Source organism: Hylaeus volcanicus, chromosome 7 (assembly GCF_026283585.1).
Source record: "Hylaeus volcanicus isolate JK05 chromosome 7, UHH_iyHylVolc1.0_haploid, whole genome shotgun sequence".
NCBI classification, from domain to species: domain Eukaryota; kingdom Metazoa; phylum Arthropoda; class Insecta; order Hymenoptera; family Colletidae; genus Hylaeus; species Hylaeus volcanicus.
In genome coordinates, this window is record NC_071982.1 from 22,393,816 (window position 1) to 22,417,037 (window position 23,222).

The 23,222-nt window shown below is 46.1% G+C and overlaps 1 protein-coding gene across 2 annotated transcripts in view; it reads left to right on the forward strand.

The window, feature by feature from the left end:
- Nucleotides 1–23,222, forward strand: part of LOC128879741 (protein turtle-like) — a 122,778-nt gene that overhangs the window by 90,128 nt on the left and 9,428 nt on the right. For both annotated transcript variants that reach the window (XM_054129162.1, XM_054129163.1), the window contains exons 4-5: nt 14,120–14,230; nt 14,659–14,862. In XM_054129162.1, the coding sequence (XP_053985137.1) occupies nt 14,120–14,230; nt 14,659–14,862 (315 nt within the window). The remainder of the gene's footprint in view (nt 1–14,119; nt 14,231–14,658; nt 14,863–23,222) is intronic.

Below are 23,222 nucleotides of genomic sequence, written 5' to 3' on the forward strand. Positions count from 1 at the left end.
CGAGAGGTGTTTCCCCGATAGATTTCTCGCGATGCATATTTTGATCGCACTTGTAAATTTTCATAGGTCGTTGTCTTTATCGTAGACCAGATGTATTATATTTACGATTCAATTAACTCGTTTCGTACCCGACAACTCGGTATTCGGTTAGCCGGGTGTAAAACCGTGTTTTTCCCAAAGAGACGAAGAGAAAGAGAAATATATACGTAACGGAAATACACGTATAAATGCGTTTCACGAATGTTCCATAGAGCACGCGGATAAAATATGACGGAACATTCGTGCCGTGAATGCCGTGATTTCTGTTGGGAATTCGTCGCGGCGTGATCGATACGATAGTCATTTCGATATCGACATAACGACCGGCTACGACGATTCGAGACCAAGACGCCATCGTGTTTTACCTAGCGTTTCGTCGCGGCCTTCGGAAAGACAATACTTGAAATTATTTCTTGTATTTCACTCACGAGTCATAGATGATTAACTCTTTCGGAACTGGTGATGTACGATAAGTTTGAATGTAAAAGTGTTCGAATACACAAATGTCGAAACAGAACGGAATCTATTTTTTCTCGAAACGTTCAACGCAAAACTCTCGAGTCGCGAAGAAACGAAAACCCAAAGTAGACCCAAAGAAGCGTAGAAGCGAAAAAAAAAGAAAGAATCAACGGTACGAGGACAAATGTTCCTCGATCGACGATCAGATTTCGTTTTAATAGATTTCCCAGCTCCTAGGAGTGAATTAAAGTTATTTCTTCGGAGTTTCCGCGCCACTCGTTCGAGCACGACAGAAAGAAATGGATGGCAAGTTGGGATTCTGTAAAGCTAACCCTCCTTTCCAGACTTGGGAACTAGGAAGTTCGCTACAAGACGCCATTTGTCGCATCGAGTTGTCACTTTCGTTCCATCGGTGTCGCGGCAAGAAAGAAAGAAAGACAAGAAAGAAAGAAAGAAAGAAAGCAAGCAACGGCTTTCGAAGAGATTTCGAGGAGCGGTTGTTAAGAAATCGATCGAAAATTCTGATCGCGACCAACAAGTAACAAGTGGAGGGCCAAAGATCGGAACGAACGCTTTGGCATACTTCCTTAACTCCTCGCAAAAGCATTTCCAACGATCTCCTCCGAGGTCTCGGATTCGTCGTTCCGCCCCAAAGTATCGCTACGATGGAACAATTTATTCCAAGTTTCGGGAAGGAAAAAGAAAAGAATTGTAGGAAAAAGTGCGCGTTATCTGACACTAGCCGAGAGTCTAACGTCGAAGATCAAACTTGATAAGAAAATATTGTCCTTGGAATAAATACGCAGAGAAAGGCTAAATGCCAGATTCTCTACGAAGGAAAAGTAGAACGAGATGAGCAGAAAGGTAGAGAGGAAGACGAAGTAGCGTCCCCTTTGGGGACGTTCACCTTGAATTCGATAAGAGGCGAAACGTATTTAGCCCAGACACGAGCTAAATACATCCCCAGGAGGAAGTTAGGCGACGCTTTTCAGTCGGCGGACCGAATGAATTTCGCAGACGGTTCGACAACTTCGATTCCAATAGCAAACGCAGTCTATCCGACGATTCGGCGAAGAAATTCGCGCAAGGAGAAAGAGAACCGAGGGTGGAGAGCCGTCCAGTGTGCGCGGAGACGCGTATTTCGAGCACGAGACACCATTTATCTTTTCAAACGGAACTTGCCTGCAGAGGAAACGAAAACAGAAGCCAGAGTTTTCGAGAGAATGAAACGTGACCGGATTCACCGACAAAATTGAAAGAAATTTTTGGACGGTAACCCTGTCGAGCGGATTGTTGTACATGCGCGGCCAACTTGAAAATTTAATCAAACGATTACAAAGGTGATATAAATTGTTTTTTCTTTGATTTAGAAATAAATGTTTCGATACACCGGCACCGGTGTCAACAAAACACTTGACGCGAACTGTACAACTAATTCCTTTGTTTCCGCAATGTTGGATACGCAACATTTCGCTTTTACGATATAAATGGAAAGGGAATAATATCGCGAGGTGAAATTTCAACTATCCCGGAAATAATAAAATTCTTTTGAATCGATTCTCTAGCGTTACAACTACGCCAAGGCTGCCATAAATTCATCGAATTCACACCTGACAAAATTGAAACTTGACATATATCATCCTAGGGTTAAAAATCCTGAATAACCTGGAAGACGGGTTGGTGACGGTAGACGTTCGATATCGACGCGACAGATCGTGATTCTTCTTCGCAACCGATGTCAGGGAAGAGAGATTCGGGGTTAAGACAACAGGGCGACGTTGTCCGCTCGCAATTGTGTAAATCCAGCAGAAGATCAGCCACGAATCTCTCCTCGAAGGATCACCGCTTTATTGGATGGTCTAGGTAAACCCCTACAATTGACCGAAAGAGAGAGAGGATCTCGAACGTGTCCGTTCGAGGGTGTGCTTGATTATCACGCTTGGGAACGCTGTTCAATCAGCGCTCCAGAAGGCGACACCGTGTTTTTCTTTATCGTTGGAAAGCGTCAAGTGAGGTCGAACCTTGATACTATGGTAAATTCACCTGTTGATAAAAGCGTGTACCTATACACGCCTCTACCGATTGGAATAGAAATCGAGCAAAACCTTTTTTATTAAGAATGTCTCGATAACGACGATCGATTTCGCCAATTATTCACACAGTCATTTATCCGCGACTCGTTTACCGATCCACCTATCCTCCTAGCATGGAAAATTTTCAAGTGTTTTATACACCTATACTCAGAAAAATCCGCGGCTACCGTCCGCAACGCTCTCGTAGCCCTTGGCCGATCGATCGCTGACGCTTTATAGGTATTATAATCCAGTAGATAAAATATCTACCAGCAGCCAGCGAATAGGTTCCATTTGCTCGATCGATAGTTCTCCGGGTGAAATCCAGCCCCTGTTCCCCGACCAAGTTCTCGCCACCCACCCTTAAAACCGAATTGTTCTCTCGAAAGGTAATTGATCTGGATTTTCCCTCTCGCGCCTTTTTCCACCAACTTTTAATAGTATTTTACTCAGGAAATACACTTCCCGTTGCTATCGACGGCACAGCCAACCCGGCGCGAAATTCAGCTGATCGAATCCCGGATTTCGAGCGACTTCGCCCTACCGCGTTGAAGGAAAGCTGACCCTGTACGAAAGTTGACGAGATTGCCGCATTCCGTCGAGAAATTGGCAACCGGAAAACCATACTAGTTCAATTACGACTATCGTGCACGAACACCACCATCCGCGTCGGGACTGATCAACGAGCAAAGTCAATTTTCGAAGCGACTGCATCGGTAAATTCGAAAGAAATTTACGTTCGCGGAGATATTATCTCCCGATCGAATTTTCAAGCTTTCCAGTCGCTTTGCTTTCTCATCCTCTAATCTTGCAATTTCCTTATCTTCGTGCTTTCAAATTTCCCTGTCTACATCTAGCACATCTCATCGTTAAAAATGAAACGAGACCACCGCTCCAAAGTCTCTAGTTTCCTTCTTTCAATTTGCCACAGAAAAATAAAAAGGAGCACAGTAAAAGGAAATATCGTCGGTGTATCATTCGCGACAGTGTATTCAAACTCCCGTACGGTAAAGCATATTGGTTTCGTACGAGTCGCGAACAAATTTAGGTTAGGTTTAAAAGCAGCCTCTGGCTGTACTTTGCCATTGTACAAGTTATTCTTTATACGACAATATGCGACGAGTCACAAGAGTATTCGTAGTCCCTCTACTGCTGATCTCAAACGATTGGTATATGTTTATTTTTACGACAAAACGATACATGATTCTTATCGATATAGGTATGTACGCCGTGTTTATTAATCGAATTCTCCATTGGAAAAATCAAATCCTCGAGTCTACCGAAAAATTGATTCGTTATAATTATTCGATAGTTTTTTACTTTGAAAAACTTGATAAGAGCGTCCGTCTCATTTTCATATGTAAAGAAACAAAATGAAAGTAATTACGTAGCTTTTTCTTGGCGACAATTTATCTCGCAGACGGAATGCAATAACTGAAATGTTTCCACTTGACTTACCGCGGAGACGACTGGAATTTTGATCGCGCCAACCCTTCTTGCGAGTACCGTGGAATACCTGCCGCAATTACAACACGGTTTTTGTACGTCCTGTTGTTCCTTCGCATCGTGGACGTGTGAAAAAAGCGACTTCTGCCTCGGAAAGAAGCTGTTTATTCAGCACCGCTTGTTTGTTTGGCGCTCCGTCCCGAGCCTTGCATTGAAACGATCAAAAACTCGGAAAATAATGCGATGTCTGAGGTTCGTTAAAACGAAAGAGAAAGTATACCGAGAAAGAAACGAGTAGACGTCGGAGAAACGACAACAATTTACAATTCACCGCTCGTTTGCAACAACAGCCAATTCCAAGAAGTGCCCAATAGAGGGGTACCGTCATACCGATGACTGCCTCGGACAATTTACAAAAAAAAACCTAATATGTTGTTTATGAAATAATAAAAATATCGAAGCAAGAATTGATACACAAGTAATCGATACTCATCGGGCGTCGCGACGATCGCTATATCGAGGAGACGATCGTATGCTGCGTCGAATAAGTTTCTCCAGGCTACGGTCACGGAGTACGGAACGAGTTCGTGCCAGACCAATAACGCCGTGAAATCAACAGTAATGGCGACGACGAAGAGAGGGCGGGGAACGGCTACAATCGATGGCACCCGTTAAAGGGATTGCAGGTTCTACTCTAAACATTGACCGAAGACACGTATCTGGCCTCGTAGATAGAGTTAATTCGTTCGCCCTTCGGCTTCCGGTTGCGGAGAGCAGGTCGATCCCAGTGGTGAATCACCGTGAAACGCCTCCCGAAAACGTGACGATGGCCCCATCGGCGTCGGCGTCGGCGTCGGCGTCGAATCGCTTCGACCGAAGGAAATAATTGGTTTCGACTGCTCGTTCCCTTCTCCTCTGCTTTCTCGATTATTCCAAGAAACTTAGGAGTCGGTCGAGCTCCACGCGGATGCTGTACGACGCGACGCCGACGCACTGTAACACCTAGCGATGGGACCGACTATTTCGCGACCAAACATACTCTCCTCGGTGATATCATTATTTCCTTGTACTTATCGTCGATGTCGAAATTATAAATTACTCGAATATTTCATCCCTAATTCGAATCTCTCGAAACGAAACTTGGGCGTCACCGTTGGCGTCGACTCGAATTCACCAAACTGGATTTCATCTCCAGTGATAGGATTACAGCAACGTGGCCGATGTTAATTTCAAAAAGAAGCGAAGGTGGGACGAAAGGAGGCCGAGAAATCGCATTATCGGGCCGACTGCAACGGCTCGCACAATTAACGAAATAAGAACTTAACGCTGTTATCGCGCTGAATGCCGAATCGCGCTCGTTAATGAGTTACCGAGTTCCCGCGATGGGAACGCAGTTAGCATAATTACGGATTATTGTTGCCTCGAATTGCTATCCTTTGTGAGCCTCCGTCTTCTGTGTTTATTTTTTTGCAGCAGCAGCAGTAGCTTCCGGTAATATCGCGTAATGGGTACAACCGGAAACGCGATCGAGAAACTCAGACTCCGAGTTGCACCGTGCGAAATAGAGGTGGTCGTTTTACCAAACAAGATTTCTAAAAACTTGTCTTTGCACGAGAGTTTCTTCCCGTTACGAGTCCGTTTACATTTCGTATCTATGTACAAGTAAAAATGCTATGCGTTAAATACATAGAATAAAACAAATGTTTCTTATAGGCTATATTTTCTACTTCCGTAGAATGTATCTAGCTGAAGGCGGCACCCGAAAGTCCCAGTCTAAATAGCAAAGCCCCACGGCGACAATCGCGGCTGTAGACAACACCTTCCACGGACGCGACGAGGGACGTGGAAAACAAATTCGTGGAGTAAAAGCTTCGCAAACACGGACCCATCAAAACTTGAGCGGAACTTTCGTCAACCCAACGAGTTCCCGTGTGTTCCGTGGCAACGTTAACAACGACACGTCGTTAGACTAACAAAACGGAAATCCCGAAGCATCCCGAAACTCTAGAAACGCGTAGCATTGCTAAATTATAGCCGGTTGCGCGGCCATGTTTTCTCGTAAATATTTCCAATTTTCGTTGCCGATTACCTATGTACATCTAGGATTTCTGGTCAGTGGCGAATAATTCGTTCCAATATATTTCGAAATAGTTGAAAAGTTTGTTAGATATCGCGTATACATGGGGTTATTAGAATTGTTCTTTGCAATTCCATTTTAAAAGAAAGGGTAGCATCGAACGAGTGTATCCAAACTTTGTCCAGTCGACGAGTTTTGCCAAGTCTGCGACTTGTGTACAGAGCCACGAAGCTATCTAGGCCGGTATCCCATCGGCGAACAGGAAGCGGACAAAGATGCGAGCGTTGGCCCATCTGTCCGGGAGCGACCGCAAAGAGAAGCCTCACTGGCCGCAAATTGGAACGTGACACTCGCTTTGGAGACACGCGAAGCTCTTTGTCGCGACGCGAAAGTAACCGAGGACCACCGAGAATCTTGGAAGTCGGTTTATTGTTGGCAATACCGTGAACAGGATGCGAAGTCGAAACAACTTCAGAGGACCTATTGTACAGCGAAGGAAAAAAGTTACTTCAAGTTTGTCCCGATATAGTAAAATACAGCAAAAATGTTAAAAAATATAGGTATACGAGTTTAATAACGTTAAGATATCTACTCGTTCCATGTTTGCCTATCGATCATTTGATCGCGCATCGATCCTACGGTACCTTCCTTGCAATGTAAAGGTGGTACATACGTATATTACCACAGCATATGACCTTGTCTGGCAATACGCGAGGGTTATTCCAGCGTCGGCGTCGGCGTCCCGTGTCGTGGAGATATTTTAGTCTCACCAGTTTTCTTGTCCGCGTACCGCACTCGTATCGCTCGTCTGACTATATACCAGGTTCATACTACTCATTTTGACCGTGTACCGAGTGTATTCCACTTATCCGACTATACACAGCAAGTTATTTCACTTGTCTGACCATGTACCGGGATTATACACCCCTGTCTGACCAAAGCGTGACCTACTTCCCTTACCTAACTACATATCGATCTGTTCTTGCCTACCTATGTGCCCTTCTCGTATACACAATATTTGTATTCACTTTCCACAATAATCTACGAATATTGTCCGACGTGTTACTTTTGGCAAAATATGATTTTCAAAGTTGGTTAAAAACTAATTTTACCAAACGCGTTTCAAACGAGCTATTTCCTCGATCGACGCGTGCTCCAAACGGATTAATACGCGTGCGTGCAATTTCTAGAATTCTAGAATTTCGAATGCGAAAAGAACTCTCGCCGTATCGATTCACAGTTCAAACTGAAAAATCGTAAATATCAAGATTCTCGTTTATCGCGCGGCATCCAGATTGCGTGTAGAGAATTCGCTTTGACAGAGCACGCTGGAAAGAATAAACCAGCGCAATATCGTAGTAAACAGATAACTTTTTACGACGATATTCGGCAGCGGCCAGCAAACGTTCCGCTCCGAATTTACACTTGATGGTTATTGCGAGCTCGAAATGTACAGTAAAACAAAGAATAATTTTTATCGTAACTTTTACTCGACAACATCTCTCGGTTTTGTTTATCGGACGAACCGTAGCGTTCCGTTTTTCTACCTTACTTGGAAAATGACGATACACCTTGGAAATTATTTGCCATTCGATTCGATTCTCGATTAAATAGCAAAAATAACGTTCCAATTTTATTTGAAAATTCCTTGAAAAACTCGGAAATTTCATCTTTTTCTAGAATTTTATTTCCATCCCGTATCGTTGCTATGTCGTTAAAGGAATTATTTGACGTAACAGTGAAACGTAAAGCTAAAAAAGAAAATATTTTCTTGATGCCGCTGATGTGTAAAAGATGTTTCGAAGGAGCTTTGTACACAGACACAATGCTCTTCCGTTGCGATGTCACGTTGATATTAGACTGACCGTATACGGCACGAAAACACATAAATGCTTTTGTAGTCCACGCAAAGATAACTTTAACCCGCAATTCTATCGCGCCTCCTTTGTCACAGAACTTTCTTCTCGGTGACTCGCCATACGTGAACTTTCTTCGAGTTGAACGCGCATTCGAAACACGCTGAGAATGAGCTGACGATAGCACCGATTTCCAAATTATGTTGCACATATGTACTTTTGTGCAACGATAGAATGTTCAAGTCCGTGTCAATTACAAACTTCTAGTCGAGGCTATTAAACTTTCAAAATATTCCTTTCGTTCGAGTGCTTCGAGTGCTTGGTGACTATTACAATGTGCCGGAGCTTATTATACAATTATATTATGCAACTCGTGTCTCTTTGTTTCGATCCGTTTGAAATGTTCGCCCAGGTTCTCGGGTACCTCTTTACCGGAAGAAAATCTTTCTCGGCCAGCGATAAACTGTAAACAAGTTTTAGTCAATCTCGGCTAGCCCGGGACCCTTTGGACGAAGAAGAAGCAATTTTGCTTAAAGTTCGAAGCGTTTTCTTCGGTAGAGAGTTGTCTCGATGCCCAGCCAGGACCCACCGCGCATAAAAACTCCTCGAAACTTGTCTAACTCTGGCCAAACAATTTTCACAGAAACGTCGACAAATAAGATTTCTTCGTAATCCTAATTTCTGATTATCTGGATGAACAGCCATCAGTTGTATCCATTCGCGCGTACGTCATCGTTTTACTTTAGTATCGCGTCGATACGCTGTCTATTTGTAATTAAATAGCTAGAATTAATTGAAATTTGTCGAAGATTAAAATTAAAGAGTGTCGAAGCACGTTCACAAACTCCATCGCATCTACATATTTTCCGCGATTCGACTCGGTCGTGTGATCCCCGAGGACGCAATCAGGCCCGCGGAGAAATCCAATTCGCCGCCAGCTGGATTTACTTAAACGATACCGAAGGAGGGATTAATCTAATCCAGTTGATTGGTTATGAGACTTATCGCTCGCCTCTGCGTTCTGTTACGTAACACGTCCCGCGATTTGCATATTCGCGAGCACGACACCGACGTCGACGTACACGCGCCATGTTCCCCATCAAATATTAAGCTGACTTGCTTTGTTAGCTTCTGTCGCCGTTAACTGCGATATTCGAGGCGTTATTCGCCGACGAAACACTGCGATGCGTAACGGGTAACAGGCATTGGCAAAAATAGAAATATTTAGAGCTATTCTCGCAGTTTCCCCGCGATACAAGTCCGAACTCTGAAATCGTTTGTTCCATATAAATGTACGTATGTACGTACGAGTATAACTTTCCGCGATACCTACTAAACGTTTGATCGAATTCTTCGGCTCGTACCTCGATCTAACCCAACTCTCGCTCGCATGCCAGTAAACGCAAAAGCTAATTCATCGGCGATACAGCGCGTCTTTGACTCGCAACATTTTTTTCTTTTAATCTCGATAAAGTACGTCGAAAGTAGCCTTTGAAAACGTGTAAGCCAGTATTTCCAACGTGGAGCAAAGGCGACCGTTTCCCTTTTCCCGAGAATTCTATTACACACGAATCCGGCCCGTATTCCTTTCACGGATGGGAATCCAACCCCGTCCCGTCCTCTATCCAAGCTAACAGAATCGAAAAGTGGGTCTCTCGACACGCTAGGACAATCTTATCGCGGCGCCGCCGACCGATGCGACGAGGCCGCCAAGAAAGAACGAAGACACCTATCTCTGAACGCGGGAGTTGTTCAATCCATAAAAAGGTCATCCCGTCGACGAGTATATTTTCTGCTGTCAAAGCGAATTCGCGAAAAACATTCTCTAACGTAACCCATATCGACGTCTTCTCGCGATCTCTCCCCGAAACTCGAGGAAATTGATCCGAACCGATATTCAGATACCCCTCTGCATCTCTACGAGCACGATTTTAGTCGAATGATGCGTCACGTATTAAAACGCATTTGCTTCGTTTCGATACGACTGTTCAAATCTGAGATATTCGTAGACATTTACTTAAAGTAACGTGGCTAAATTATTCCTCGCTATTACTTATTTCCCGTTCGATCGGTCCTCCTTCGTTAATTATTCATTTCTAGCACGTCAATTCGATGTCTCCGTAACCGAGTGCCTATATTTCTTTTTTTCGCGCTTCTGGAAATGTAGGAACGTGCTCGGAATACTGACGTAGAAACGTGGCGGCGCGAGAGCAATATCGATATCGATGTTGGACGCGTTTTACGAATAAATTAATTCCAAGCATTCTTTTCCACATGCGAACGGTAGATTATCGATGAAATGAAACAATTCTGTGGAACTTGTATCGCGTTATTATCCGCGTGTAAATGCTGCGAATAAATAAATAAATCCGTCTCGAGGATCTCAGTGTAAAAACCGTAACGTAAATTCAAACGAGCAAACATATAACGTATAATATCGTTCATTGATAAATCTTCCGCATTAATCCGTTTCGAATATCCAGCGCGTTACGGAACAGGTAATCAGCTAATCGACGCGCGGCCATAAGTAATTAAATCGCGTTAATTTCGGGTTTGATTTACTTTGGTTTCAAGCCGATCGTCATTAGTATTAAGAGCATCGACGGTACAATATTTTGAAACTTGCCGAATAAAGTAATTTTTTGGACAGGGAATAGCCTCGCACACGCCTTTTCAAGCTTCGCTAAACACTGGCTGCTACCAGTTTTCATCGATCGCAAGATTTAACGGCGGTTAAGTTATCCGAAAATTCCAACTGCAACAATAATTTCCTTCCCTCCGAGTAGACTCTGCACCGACGCCGACGCCGACGCCAACGCCGACGCCAACGCCAACGCGACGTTAAAGGAACGAAAGCGCTTCACGGAATTTACACCGTCGCGTCGAATTAACTTCTCGGTTCGAACCCCAAAGAACCGTGAGGTTCTCGGCTGAGGCGTCCCATTTTCACCGAGAATTCCTTCACACCCTATTTCCCTTTCACGATGGAAGAATCCACGAACGAGTTCCGGTCCAACGTCTGAGCGTTCCAACAGGAACGACGCGCCCGCGCCGCGGCGGGTCTCTGGGCGAGATCTCGTCCCTCGGTATCGAGACCTTTCCTATTTTTAAAGCGCAGCCAGGTAAAGAGAGAACAAGTATCGTTGGGGGTAGAGAATCGTTTGTCCGGATCTTACGGAAACCCTTTCCGTTACGGTCCATCGAAACCCAAGAGATTACAGAGAGGTGTTGGATAATGTTCGAATGGACCTGCAGTCCTATTAACCAAGAAAGAACATCGAGTAACGAACGTGGCACGCGAACAGAAAAGTAGACAATTTGAATGGAAATGGGACCGTTCGTAGAAAACTTTTAAAGGATCTAGCTTCTTCGGAGGACCTTTGCGGAATCTACGAAACTTTTCCAAGCACTCGGCGAACGTTAGGACATTTGAAAAAGACCTTCCGTACGTATACCATTGGAATGATAACAAGTCGTTGAAACGAATAGAATTCCGAAATTCTTTGGAATTCAATGACGGAATGCTTACTTCCGATTGTTGCATCTTTTAAATATCCGGGGACTGATCGAAAAAAGGAGTAGTCGCGGATGAAAAGGAAGCAACAGCGAAAAAGATACGAATACAAGGAAGGAAAGGAAGGAACGTGTTTCGACGAATCGGTTGTTTTGCTCGCTGGTAACCGTTCGGATTATACCGGATGTGTATCCGTGCTATGTAAATGCATCGTGGCTTGAGCACGTACCGAACCAAAAGCTCCCTGTGTACCGGCCGTATGCCGTATGTACACTGTGCACGGGCAAATATTACCGTACCGTTTTCGCCATGGTATTTGTGCTATACAATTTTTCCTTTACGGACCTGCGTATATGGGAATAGATTGGGGAATTCGGCGCTGTTGTAAACGGAAAGACGATACAGCGATTCCAGGTGGTTTCAGAACATCGAACGAACCTGCAGCCAAGACAACGGGACGTTTACGAACGAAAGAAAACAATTTCAATACGACACCCGCCTTCGTTTTAAGAATTAAACGACCGACCGAATTGCATAAACTTCGGATTCGCAAATTCCCCATATTTCATCGAGAATAGAAGAAAAAAGGGAAAAGCAGCAATATTGAAAGTCCAAAGAATAACGAATAGCAAACGTACGGCATCACGCGCGAAATCACAATATCGCGATGGACATAAAACATGGTTAACAACGTACAGATACGCACACCGCCACCGTACCGTACGAGAACGGGAGTGTATTCGTCCTTTCTCCGGTGGAATTAACGAACGCGTATTCGTTTCGACTAAATAAACGAACGGCGCGGCGCGGTGGGCAAGAAACCGTCGACAAATAAATGGCAAAGGTGAGCGAAAGTAGGACGCATCCTGATCGAAACGCGAGACCAGAAACAAATTGGATCGCGAGCATTCATCGATACAGCATCGGCAAAAAATGGTGTGGCTCTTTGAAAATTCCTGCTCACACGTCCACGCGACCGAAAAACGCGAACGAATATCGTTTTTTCCGTATGCACTCGACGCGGCAGGTGTAAGAAATTCGCATCGTTTTAAAGATCGACTAAAAAATTTACAGACTCGGCGCACACGCAAGAGTTGGAGAGATTGAAAATCAAGTGATCTCTCCAACTCGTCTCGCGACTAACTGATCGCGAGTCTCCACCTGCTGCACCATACTTGATGATTCCCCGCGACAGGACATTTTACTAAAAAATTTGGACATCGAAAAACAATATTAGCCCCGAATATCGCGAAGAGATCGCCGCACGGAGAATATCGACGGCATCATCTAACATACTCTTCGAGCAACCTCAAACAGTCAAATATTGACCGGCCAGGCACACCGCGATTGCCGATGGAACATGGCTGATACAGTTCAAATAGTCCAAGGTACCAGGGTGAGCCGATCAATTCGTCTAATGTTATCGACTCTCTGTAGATTATTAAGTAGCAGATTATTCGTTACAAGGCAAACCTCTGCACGCTACGGTAAACACCAAGCGAATCGACCGCTTCGACAGACAAATTTTTTACTCGTGCTTGGAATATTGACAATTCCCAATTGTCGAACGTTATACGAACCGCTGTGCTGTAAATCGATGTCGTCCCGCTGTTTCCAACGGCCGCGGCGTACGATATTCTCGCGATATCGTCGGAGCAACCTGTCCGATAAAAGTCGCCAGCCAACACTGCCAGCGTCCGCATACATTACATCCGGTACAACATTCGACTAGGAATCCGTTATCGACGCACCCGCGTCATATTTCCTTCGGGAGAAATCTACCATGGCCTCCTACTCCCTCGACTAGGCGATACCTAACGTATTACACGACGAAGCAACGATACTGGAAATACTACAAAAGCTAATACCGATAAATGGTGGTCTCCTTGCGCCATTTGTCAGGATCACCGGTCCCAGCGTCGCCGGTCGCTGGTCGCCGCGCACCCGGAAGGAAGCCAGCAACCGTTCGGGGACGAGAGAAAGCATAACGTCGAGACCCCGTGACGGTAATTTTTCAATTACGTCCCTGCAGACACCGTCGATCGTCTCCCTTCTTCTTTCCTCTTTTCTATGCAACGACGCCGAGCGACGCGCGGCGCCGATGCGCCGTATCGATTTCAGATTCCAATTTAATGCCGTCGCGGTATCCGAGCCACGATCTTCCAATACCAATTTCGCGTTATCGGCCTGGGGCTGACTACCGACGGCTTCCGTCTTGCCGGGGACACGGCAACGCTTGGCTTCGTCGCGATCTCGGGGCTCTCGATACGACTGGTGCTCGCGAGCCCAGCATTTCGAATGGAACTCACGACTCTCCGATGTTCGACCTGCCGATCGCCGTACATCGTTTCAAACCTCTCGAAACTGACCGAAAAGTATCTTTGATTATCGATCGGAGATTCGAAATATCGAGTACAGTTGAGTATTTAGTTAACGTTAGAGCGGTGACTATCTCGAAAAAGGAGCGCGTCCAGTTCAACCCAGTCGCGGAAATTTCGCTTATGCGATAAGCAATCTTAAATTCCGGCCGTGTCGTAAAAACAACGACGACGACGACGACGACGCCGACGCCGACGGACAAAATGAACGGTCCCTATCGTTGCCGTTTACGAGTACACTTCTGCTAGGTAAACGCGTCGTTTCTTTGGTGTTTCAGTTCCGCCGCACAAAATTGTGATCGTCGATGACTCCGAGATCGCACGGAATTCGATGGTGGGTCCCTACATGGAGGGCGACACTTTGCGGCTCTATTGCGACGTGTACGGCGGTGAGTACGATCTAATATTGCGTAACTCCGTGTTTCCACGGCCCGTTCGAGCGAAAGAACTGCCGATGCCGCACCGATGCTGTCCGAATCAATTCTAAAAACGAGCAAAGCTTTCATGGATCATCGAAAGCTCGCGTTTCGTAGCTACGCTTTTCTACTTTCGATCGGTTCGCGACCATTCTTCTTATTGTCGAGTTACGTTTACGTATAGTCCATGTTTAAAATGTTTGAAAATCTCGATTGTCTCAACTAGACTTTTATAAACGATTTTTCGACGAATCGTTGAAATATACATAGAATTTAACAGCGAAAATTTTAATAAAAATCCGCGTGACCGAGTACCGGCATACGCTCCATTCATTTTTCCCCCTAGCTTCTTTGTTTTCGCGAACGCTGAATCAGAAATGGAATGGATGCGTTTTCCGCAGGTAAGCCGACTCCGACGGTCTCCTGGCACTGCAACGACAAGCTCGTCAGCAACAAAACAGTGTCCGTGCGAAGCGGCGTGACGCGCAGCGAGCTCGTTATGAAAAATTTAGGACGGGACGACGTCCGCTCGACGCTCACCTGCAACGCGACGAATAACAATAGGTCGATCCCGCTCTCTTCGTCCGTTTACGTGGACATGAATTGTAAGTATCGCGTTTATGGCTACACCGATGAAAAAATACTCGCACCTGCTTCGACTGCTTGTTTTTTCTTCACCGTTCCCTCCCTTACCCCCTCCCTCGGGCCCTTTTTTTTATTCTTCACGATGGCGCAGAAAAAATAGTGGTCTCTTATCGAAAATTGACTCGTTGAATTCTCGACCAATCTTTATCCTCAGTTTATGTATCTGTACGTGTTCGCGCTAGTATTTCGTTATCAAACAGCCATTACTCGAGATGTTTATAAGGATAATAGAAAAGCCAATGGCCATTTTTCTAACCCCGATCGCTGGCCGTGACGCGAAATTGGAACAAACTACCTTGTCGATGGGAGCAGAGTTGAAGCTCTCTCAGTCGCCGAGTAACCAACTTTTCGATCGATTTCGATTTAATCTCGATCAGACCGATACAGAAATCTCGACGATTCCAGGAACCTGGATAAATAATAATTCGAAAATTTCGACCGATTCGTAGCCGAATTACGTTAACAATTTTAACGTTTAACAATCCTTCAAAGAGACGTAAGACATTTTGTAGACAAGGGTTCACAGGAATATTTCTTGGTTCCTCGACACCGATCTTTGTTGCGATCGCAAGATGAACGATCAAATCTTTCGAGAGTAGGTATACAACGAAAAGCCCAACGATTCCCTCGAGAGATTCTCTTATACAGCTATTCCTAACCAGGATGAAAATCCATTTTCCAGCCACGATGCGTGAAAGAAATTGAGGAGAAGCGGTTACGAATGCGGCCGTTAAAGGTTGAATAACGTCCAAGGGGTCACGAAAGGCTTTCGATTATCTATGGAGTGATTTAAAATATTCCCGATAACATTCACGGATCAGGAAATGGCCGTTCTTCTCGAAACCGAGGACTCGATTTTATCAACTTGCCGAGGGATGCGGTTAAAGGGGATGATGGTCGAGACGATACTATCTCGAGAGATACTCGTTCGTATTTCTTTAATACATATAAGGGAATCGGGAACGCCAACGCTAACATGCGTCTCGAAATGAACCAGCAACCGGATTGCGTTCGGACTGGTGGTTTCGAATCGATGATAAATATTTCTATAACTAATCGCGGATCTGAAAGGTTGTCTGCTTAACTGTGAACAGAGTTGGAGACGAAACACCGGGCTCGAGCGAGGCTATTATTCCACGCTGGTAGAGAGTATCCTCCCGCGAGATGCCTGGAAAGAACGTACAGGAAGCTCGTAAAAAACCAGCGAACATAAGACCGAGTCACAGCGAATGTCGAGAACGATATCCCGCAGGGACAGAGACATCCGACCGCGGCAGGTCGCTTCGCGACAATGCGGTCCGTTCTCCTGCCACTTTTGGGAATTACACGCGGGTAAATTATTTAAAGTTCAGTCAAGAAGCCACTCGAGAGGAGCACGCTGACCATGCTCGGTGCGTCGAGTGGGGACAGGTGTCACGAGTGGACATTGCGCGGAGGGTGCTTGACATCTTTCTAGTCATGGCCTCGCATCGCAGCGGTCGCGTTCACTTCCGGGACGACTACGAGCTGACATTTACGCCAGCGAAATTTATGTAGGTCCGCTACAGTAAACCGAAAAAAATGTCTGCTTTCGTTCTTTTTCTCGAGTGTACGCGTAACGATTTATGATAAGCTTTAGATTTTCAGTTCGAACCGTAAACCGTAACGCTGCGAGCGAAGAAGACTGTAGCGCTGATACGGTATCGCTATTGGCATCGCTGATATCGGTATCGTCGCCGCGTCGGCGTCGCGTCGTGCCTTTAGATCTCTCGCGAAACTGGCTGTAATTCAGAAATTGCATGTCGCCAAAGTGAAATGTCCCTAATGAATTCCTATGCACACGCGCACAGGAACTCCGTTTGTATCCGGGAATTTCAACTAACGGTAGTTGGATAGTTTCAGATAGAGTCTTTCGAGTTGGTAGCTTTAATACTAACAAACATTCGTTTCATTTTGGGATTATCTTGCGGTGCGGATAATGGCCGTGAACCCGCTAAAACTCGGTCGAAAAAAGCTGACCGCTTACTTTGAACGATTACTTTTTAAGCGTCTTCTCGAGTAGTTTATCACGTTTAGTCGTAAAAGCTTCCGTTGACTTTAATCTTGTTCGTGTCTCGTGAAAATGGTCTCGTTAGATCGGTTGCGCGGTTACGATAAGCCAAACATTTATCCCGCGGCCTAAAAAAAAAATAATATCAGATTTTCGGAGACCTGGCCAGATAAGACAAGCGAAATCGTCCCCGGAGGGAAGTTCTGGCAGACTCGAAAGCGCCCGCTCGCGTCGTTAAATTATCATAACGGCACTGATAAAGCGCATTATTACTTTTCCACCGCGACACGTCATGATATCAAATGCATTTTAATCGCAGATTGCTAGCGTCATGCTTACGATTCATCTTTTAATTGAAATACTAAAATTGGGACCGAATACCGAAACGAAACGAAATATATCGTAACGTATATTAATACGAGTACAAAAGTATATTTATTATTTACGTTGCGTTAACGTTCCGTCAATAAATCAACTTTCAACATTGTCCGAACCGCTACGTAAAACATTTCGCGAAGCAAAAATAAACAACTATAGGATCTTTTGTAATTAATCGAAAACGAATATTTGTTTATCCTTTGCCTTCGGGTACTCCAGCTCTATTTAATTGTTAGAAATTATATACGATCTGTTCTTGGTGTGGCATGCAAACTCAATTTGGGGCGATCGATTACGCGAATAATTGGGATGCAAAATAATACGCGCGGAGAACGTAGTTGGGTTGGAAAAGCTGATGGGTAAACGCAGGGAAGGGGATGAAACGATGAACGAGCATTATCGAGTTCACGAATGATTAGTACGATGGGTGAATCGGAAATTTGTCAAGTACGAAAATTGTCGAAGAAAATTACCATCGGAGGCTCGGAAAAACGCGGCGAACGTTGAAATAATCCATAGTTTAATCGTTACAGATGTACAAGAAGGTTTGCGCGAACGTAATCAACGATTTTTATATTTCACACGTATCAGCGTCGATCGAAACGACGAACCACCGACCTGGAAGGTACAGAGTAAATCTCGTTGTAACACGCAACTCGCAACCCGAGTTAATAGGTAATTATTTACGATAGCGCTGAATTATCGAGTAATTATGCGTATCGTGAGAAGAAGGAAACTCGCAAATCCCAGTTTTATGCGCAAAGTAGATCGGGATACGCCCGGTCATTCTCAATTACACCGATTCCAATCGACACGTGAGCTAGAAAATGAACCCATTTTCGTTGGAGCAATATTTTGTCGTGCTTACGTACGAGATCTCTGAGGAGTTGCGACGAAAGGAGCTTGAACATTTTCATGAAAAGGAAGATGTATCACCAGGAAATCCGTGTCAACGAGTGCGTTTGCGTATCGCCGCGCCGCGCCAACGCGCCGAACAGCGTGAATAAGAATGCTTTGGGGTGCCATTGAGAGGGACGATCCCTTTTAGCGAGCCGTTCTCGCGCGAGCGGTCGCGGCCGTCGGCGTCGCGACGCGATGCTACGCGATACTCTCTTCGCCCTAGGAACACCGGAAGAGTATTATTAAAGCGGCGAGTGCCAAGGTTGCCCTGAATACGACTCGCGAAACACGCTTCCATGGCCGGGAGAGCCATTGTATGCACGTGCATAGAAACGCGCATAAAGAGGCGCGATGGCTTATTTTGTTCTCCCTCTTTATGGCATGGCGCGGCGTAACGAGCCACGCGTGCACGACTCGATGATATAGGTGTCCGAGTTCTTTTTCGCGTTACCGTTCTCTGGAACGGTTCCTTTTCAACGTTTCCACCCGTTACTCGCGTTCCTTCGGTAGCTGTCTTCGGAAGCCATGCGTTCGAATCGTTTCATGCTTAGCTGGATTCCGGTTATTTCGTACTTAAAGACAACCGAGCGTTCGATAATGTTAAACAATGTTTCGATCGAGCTCGAATACAATAGAAGACGAAAGCAACCCTTCTCGCGGACGCGTTCATTGTTCGAAGACAATAACACCCGCGAAATACCGAAAGTGTATTTAATCCACATCGTTTTCACCTCTACTCTTCGTTTGGCCGTTTCGTAATACGGTAAATGGACTGCGCCGAGCGATCGTGGCTAAATATCCACCAGCCGAGAAATTATGCATCCCTTTGTTTCCAGTTACATCGGTCCGGTTATTCGTAATATCGTAGATTCGCGTATAAATTATAATCAAGTACAGCCATTTATCGCGGTTTGCAGGAACACGCATACCGTTACGCGTAGTACATCTGCTATTGTGCTACTAACATTTTTCCATTCGACTATAGTTTGAAATGAAACCGATAACCAACTCCAGGATTACCGAACGCGTCTAGTTATTTCGATTGAATTTGATCAAAGGGAACGTCTCTGGTGAATGCACGAATCGGGATGGCTCCAAGAGACGTACTAAAACGGAATAAGAGCGATCATACGACGGAGAATCGTTCCGTTTTCTCGGCTGAATATCATTATGCGAACGAAATTGGATCCCGCCGATCAATTACCCGGCTGAGGAGAGCCAAGAACGTTCTCGCGAGCGAACGAACCTCCAAGTACTCGGGATCGGAATGGTTCTCACGGCCGATTAGCGTTCCCGTTCCTTGAAAATCTTGCCGGTTGCAGCCGATGCGCATCCGATTTCTCGTTGGTTCTCGCGCGAAATCAACGCCAAGAACGTCTCGAGATGCAAACCGAAATGTTCTCGAGGGCAAAACCTTTCTACAGGTACTTTGAATCGAAAAGTAAGTTAGTTTGAAAGAATCTAAAGAAATATTATATATTGTACAATCACGATGTTGGATCGGAAAGAGCTCTATTGCGCGGAGAGCTAGTAAATTTGTGGTTCCCGTCCTCGGTACTCGAACATCGCGCATCGTACACAGCTCACCCCCGAGCTGCGTGTGTCTTTTCCGGTTTGTCGAGCAATATATCGCTACGCGAATGAAATATTACAACAGGACACGATGATCTTGACAACTTGGAATCACTTTGTCACGCGTCAGGGTAGGGTAACCTAGTAAACTGTTGTCCTTGGACGACTCTACACATCGGAGCCTGACCGACGACCATAAATTCTTGACTCGCCGCGCGACAAGTTCCAAACAGCGCTAGATAATTCGCAAAACAGTCAAACCGTACTCGTTCGATTGGACAGCTTTCCACGGACGATATCGAAACGTGAAGCTTTCTTTTTGCGCGACCACAACTTACAGGGAATCCGCGAGAAAGTCTACGAAGTCTACGATGCAAAAGTAACGAGCAGACCACGACGAGACTTTTGGAACAAACTAGCTATCGAATCCTCGTTTTTCTCTCTGCGAGCATCCGTCCTCAAGACGCGACGCAATCTTTGTTGCGCGTCCTGTACTCCCTCCAGATCTATTTCTCCGGAAGGATGGAATAAGTGGTCCCGTTACAACGCAATCTCGCGTAACACGCCCCGGTCGAGAAGGAAGAATACGTCCTTGGAAAAACGTCGTTTTCATTCCTCCTCTTTTCTCCGCGGCTCGGCCGCTCTGGCAGCCATCGTTGGCCACGACGGCTTTCATCCAATTTCCCCTTGTCTCGAAGAGAGCTCCGTCCACGACACGGACTCGCGGTCGCCACTTAAATCCAAGTGCCCAGCTCGCACGGCATCCGACACCCACGGGACCCATTCTAGGCCTCGAGATCGATTATAGCCCAGCCATATCTGAGGACCGCGGCGGCGCGGCGTCGGCGTCATCTCTCGTGGCTGATTTTCTTTCGCGTAACGCCTTTCAAACTTGGAACGCGAACAAGAAAAGTTTTGGATCGCGTCGACTCGGATCCGGTAGGTAGGTAAATTTGAGCTTTGTCACGGTCCAAGTCGATGTATCTTGACGCGTTTATCATATTATCCTAACGCAAATCGATAGAAAACAAAGCGAGTAATTTCCATCGAGATACTCGCGCGTCTCCGTACTATGCAAAAGTTGCGTATATTTCGATAAGCGTAGCGGAGGTAACGCGAGGAGGACCATCGCTAAAATTGCGCTGTTAAATTTACTTTAGTCCCACAACTCGTCGCAAACCGCAAGCGAGTGTACGCGAGAGTTGTCGTCGTAATGTCGTCTGCGGTATAGCTGGGTTGCCGGGCAAAAAAAAAACGAAAAAAAGAAACTGATTCAATCTCGTGGCGTTGGAACATTGCGCGACAAGCCAGGATCGCCTGTGGGAAACATGGAGCGCGTGCTTTCAGCGTTGCGGAACGAAGAAGCGCGTTTGTTGCGACGAGTGGCCATTAGCCTGGGAAACGGATACGAAGAGCAGAGCTTAAAAAAGGGGGTTAGTTAACCGCAGCCTGGTAACCAGACAGTCCGATCGAGCCAGGCTAATAATTTCACATATTCCATTCCGTTGCCACTGGGGGTACCCTCGACTAGACCTGAGTCCCTCCTGAGTTGCGGCCGGAACTCTAATTTACATGACTCGCATCGGGGCTAATTCGAGACACGGTCGATAGCGCTGGCTAAAGGGGCTAAAACGACGTTTACTTTATTACGTAATCACGATGAAAGCCAATATTGACAAAGCCGGAACGTCGGCGTCGGCCAGCCCCTTTGGAAGACACCTCGTGTCTCTTTTAAAATTGGCCACGAGACTATTCCTTCGACACTGTCTCGAGTAAAAAGACATTTTTTTTTATTTGCCTACTTGCTTGAATAGCTCGGATCCGACCGAGACACAAGAGACCTTTGGCAACGGCTGTTCCAGAACGATCGACAGCAAAATTTTGCGATTCCTCGATCGTTTGAAAACACGGGAAACGTCCAACGTACACTTCCGTACAGCGCGGAATATCATAAACCAGAACAAGCGTCCACGGTTTCCCACGGAGATGGTCTATCTTCCTATGAAAACGTCCGTCGGCCAACCAGTGAAATCGAGACATAACGCTCTATTGTTCCCGGGGAATGGCACCGGCACGGGCGCGGTCGCGGTCGCAGGCGATTCTGTCACAGCCACCGTAAAGGCCGTATCGTCGGCACAGGTCGCGGAAATTTGCCGCACACGAGCGAACCGTATCGCGACATTTCGCGTGCAACTTTCCTTTTGTGGTTTCTGGCCGTGGCCGCGTGCACGAACGACGTTTTCAACTTTTCACGGCGCGGCGGCGCGGGCGACGCGACAGCCACGGCACGTGCACGCAGAAAACCGTTCGCTCCTTTCGTTTGTCGGCTCGAACGAACATCCGCTTGCCTTTAACTCGACTGTCTTAACTTTTCCAACCAACTCCTGGCGATTCCGGCGTTTCTTACGGCATCGCGAGATTGCGGCAAGAAATTGCCGAGCACGCTGCGAGCAAGCGAGTTGCTACGTCCGCGTCGGCGTCGGCGTCCAAGTTACAACGAGATTACGGGTATTGCAGACGATTGGAACGTCGAGCAAACAGTTGGTCGAAGCGAGATTGGTAGCGTGGCAAGAAGGTTCATAGAAATTCCTCTCGTCGAACGCTCTGTACTCACTAAACGAAGAAATACGAGAGCAAATATTCGGGTGAACCGATTCGGATGCATCGTTTTTCAAGTATCGATTACCGTTTCGGAAAAAGACTGCGTAAAACTAAGAGAATACCGAAACTAGCTTGGTCCGGGAAACGTTGCGCGTAACGGTCGCGTACTCTTTGTACGATTCGTGTCTGGTGACCGATCGTTGCGCAGCCAAGAATTTTTCCGGCGTTCGCCGGATGGATCGCGAACGACGCGTTTGCATCTGACAAGCGACGGTGCTCGAGATATTCCGTTTCCTCGCGGTGCTCGATCACCGCTGGACGTACGATCAAAGAGTCTGCAGTTTGCGTGCATAAATCGGAAAAGTAAGGTACGGGTGCGCATTGTCTGGAATAAATGCGAGAATACGAGACTCGTTCACCGAGCCGTTGCGTATACGAGTCGAATCGTCGATACAGGAGAACGCAAAAATTTCGAGGACACGCGGAAACGAGACTCGGCGCGGCCGTTCGCGTCAACGGCGCAAAGAAAAAAGAACGCCGAAGAGACGGAGAGGCTGGCGGGACCAACGATTTTCCGAATAACTCGATTCGTCGTACGGGCAAAGTCTGCGACCTGGCACCGATGATGTATCGCTTTATAACAAAGAGAATTTATCAATGTCAATTTGTCGCGCTGGTAGCTACACGCTCCTTCTAGCCAACAGCGCGCTCCATTATCGCGAAAGCGTCTCCTGAGCGCGGAAAGAATGGAAGAATGGCGAGGAAGAACGGTGAAACGACGGAGAACGCTTAATTTTAGCCGACGCGACGTTATCGTTCAATTATATCCAGACATAATAG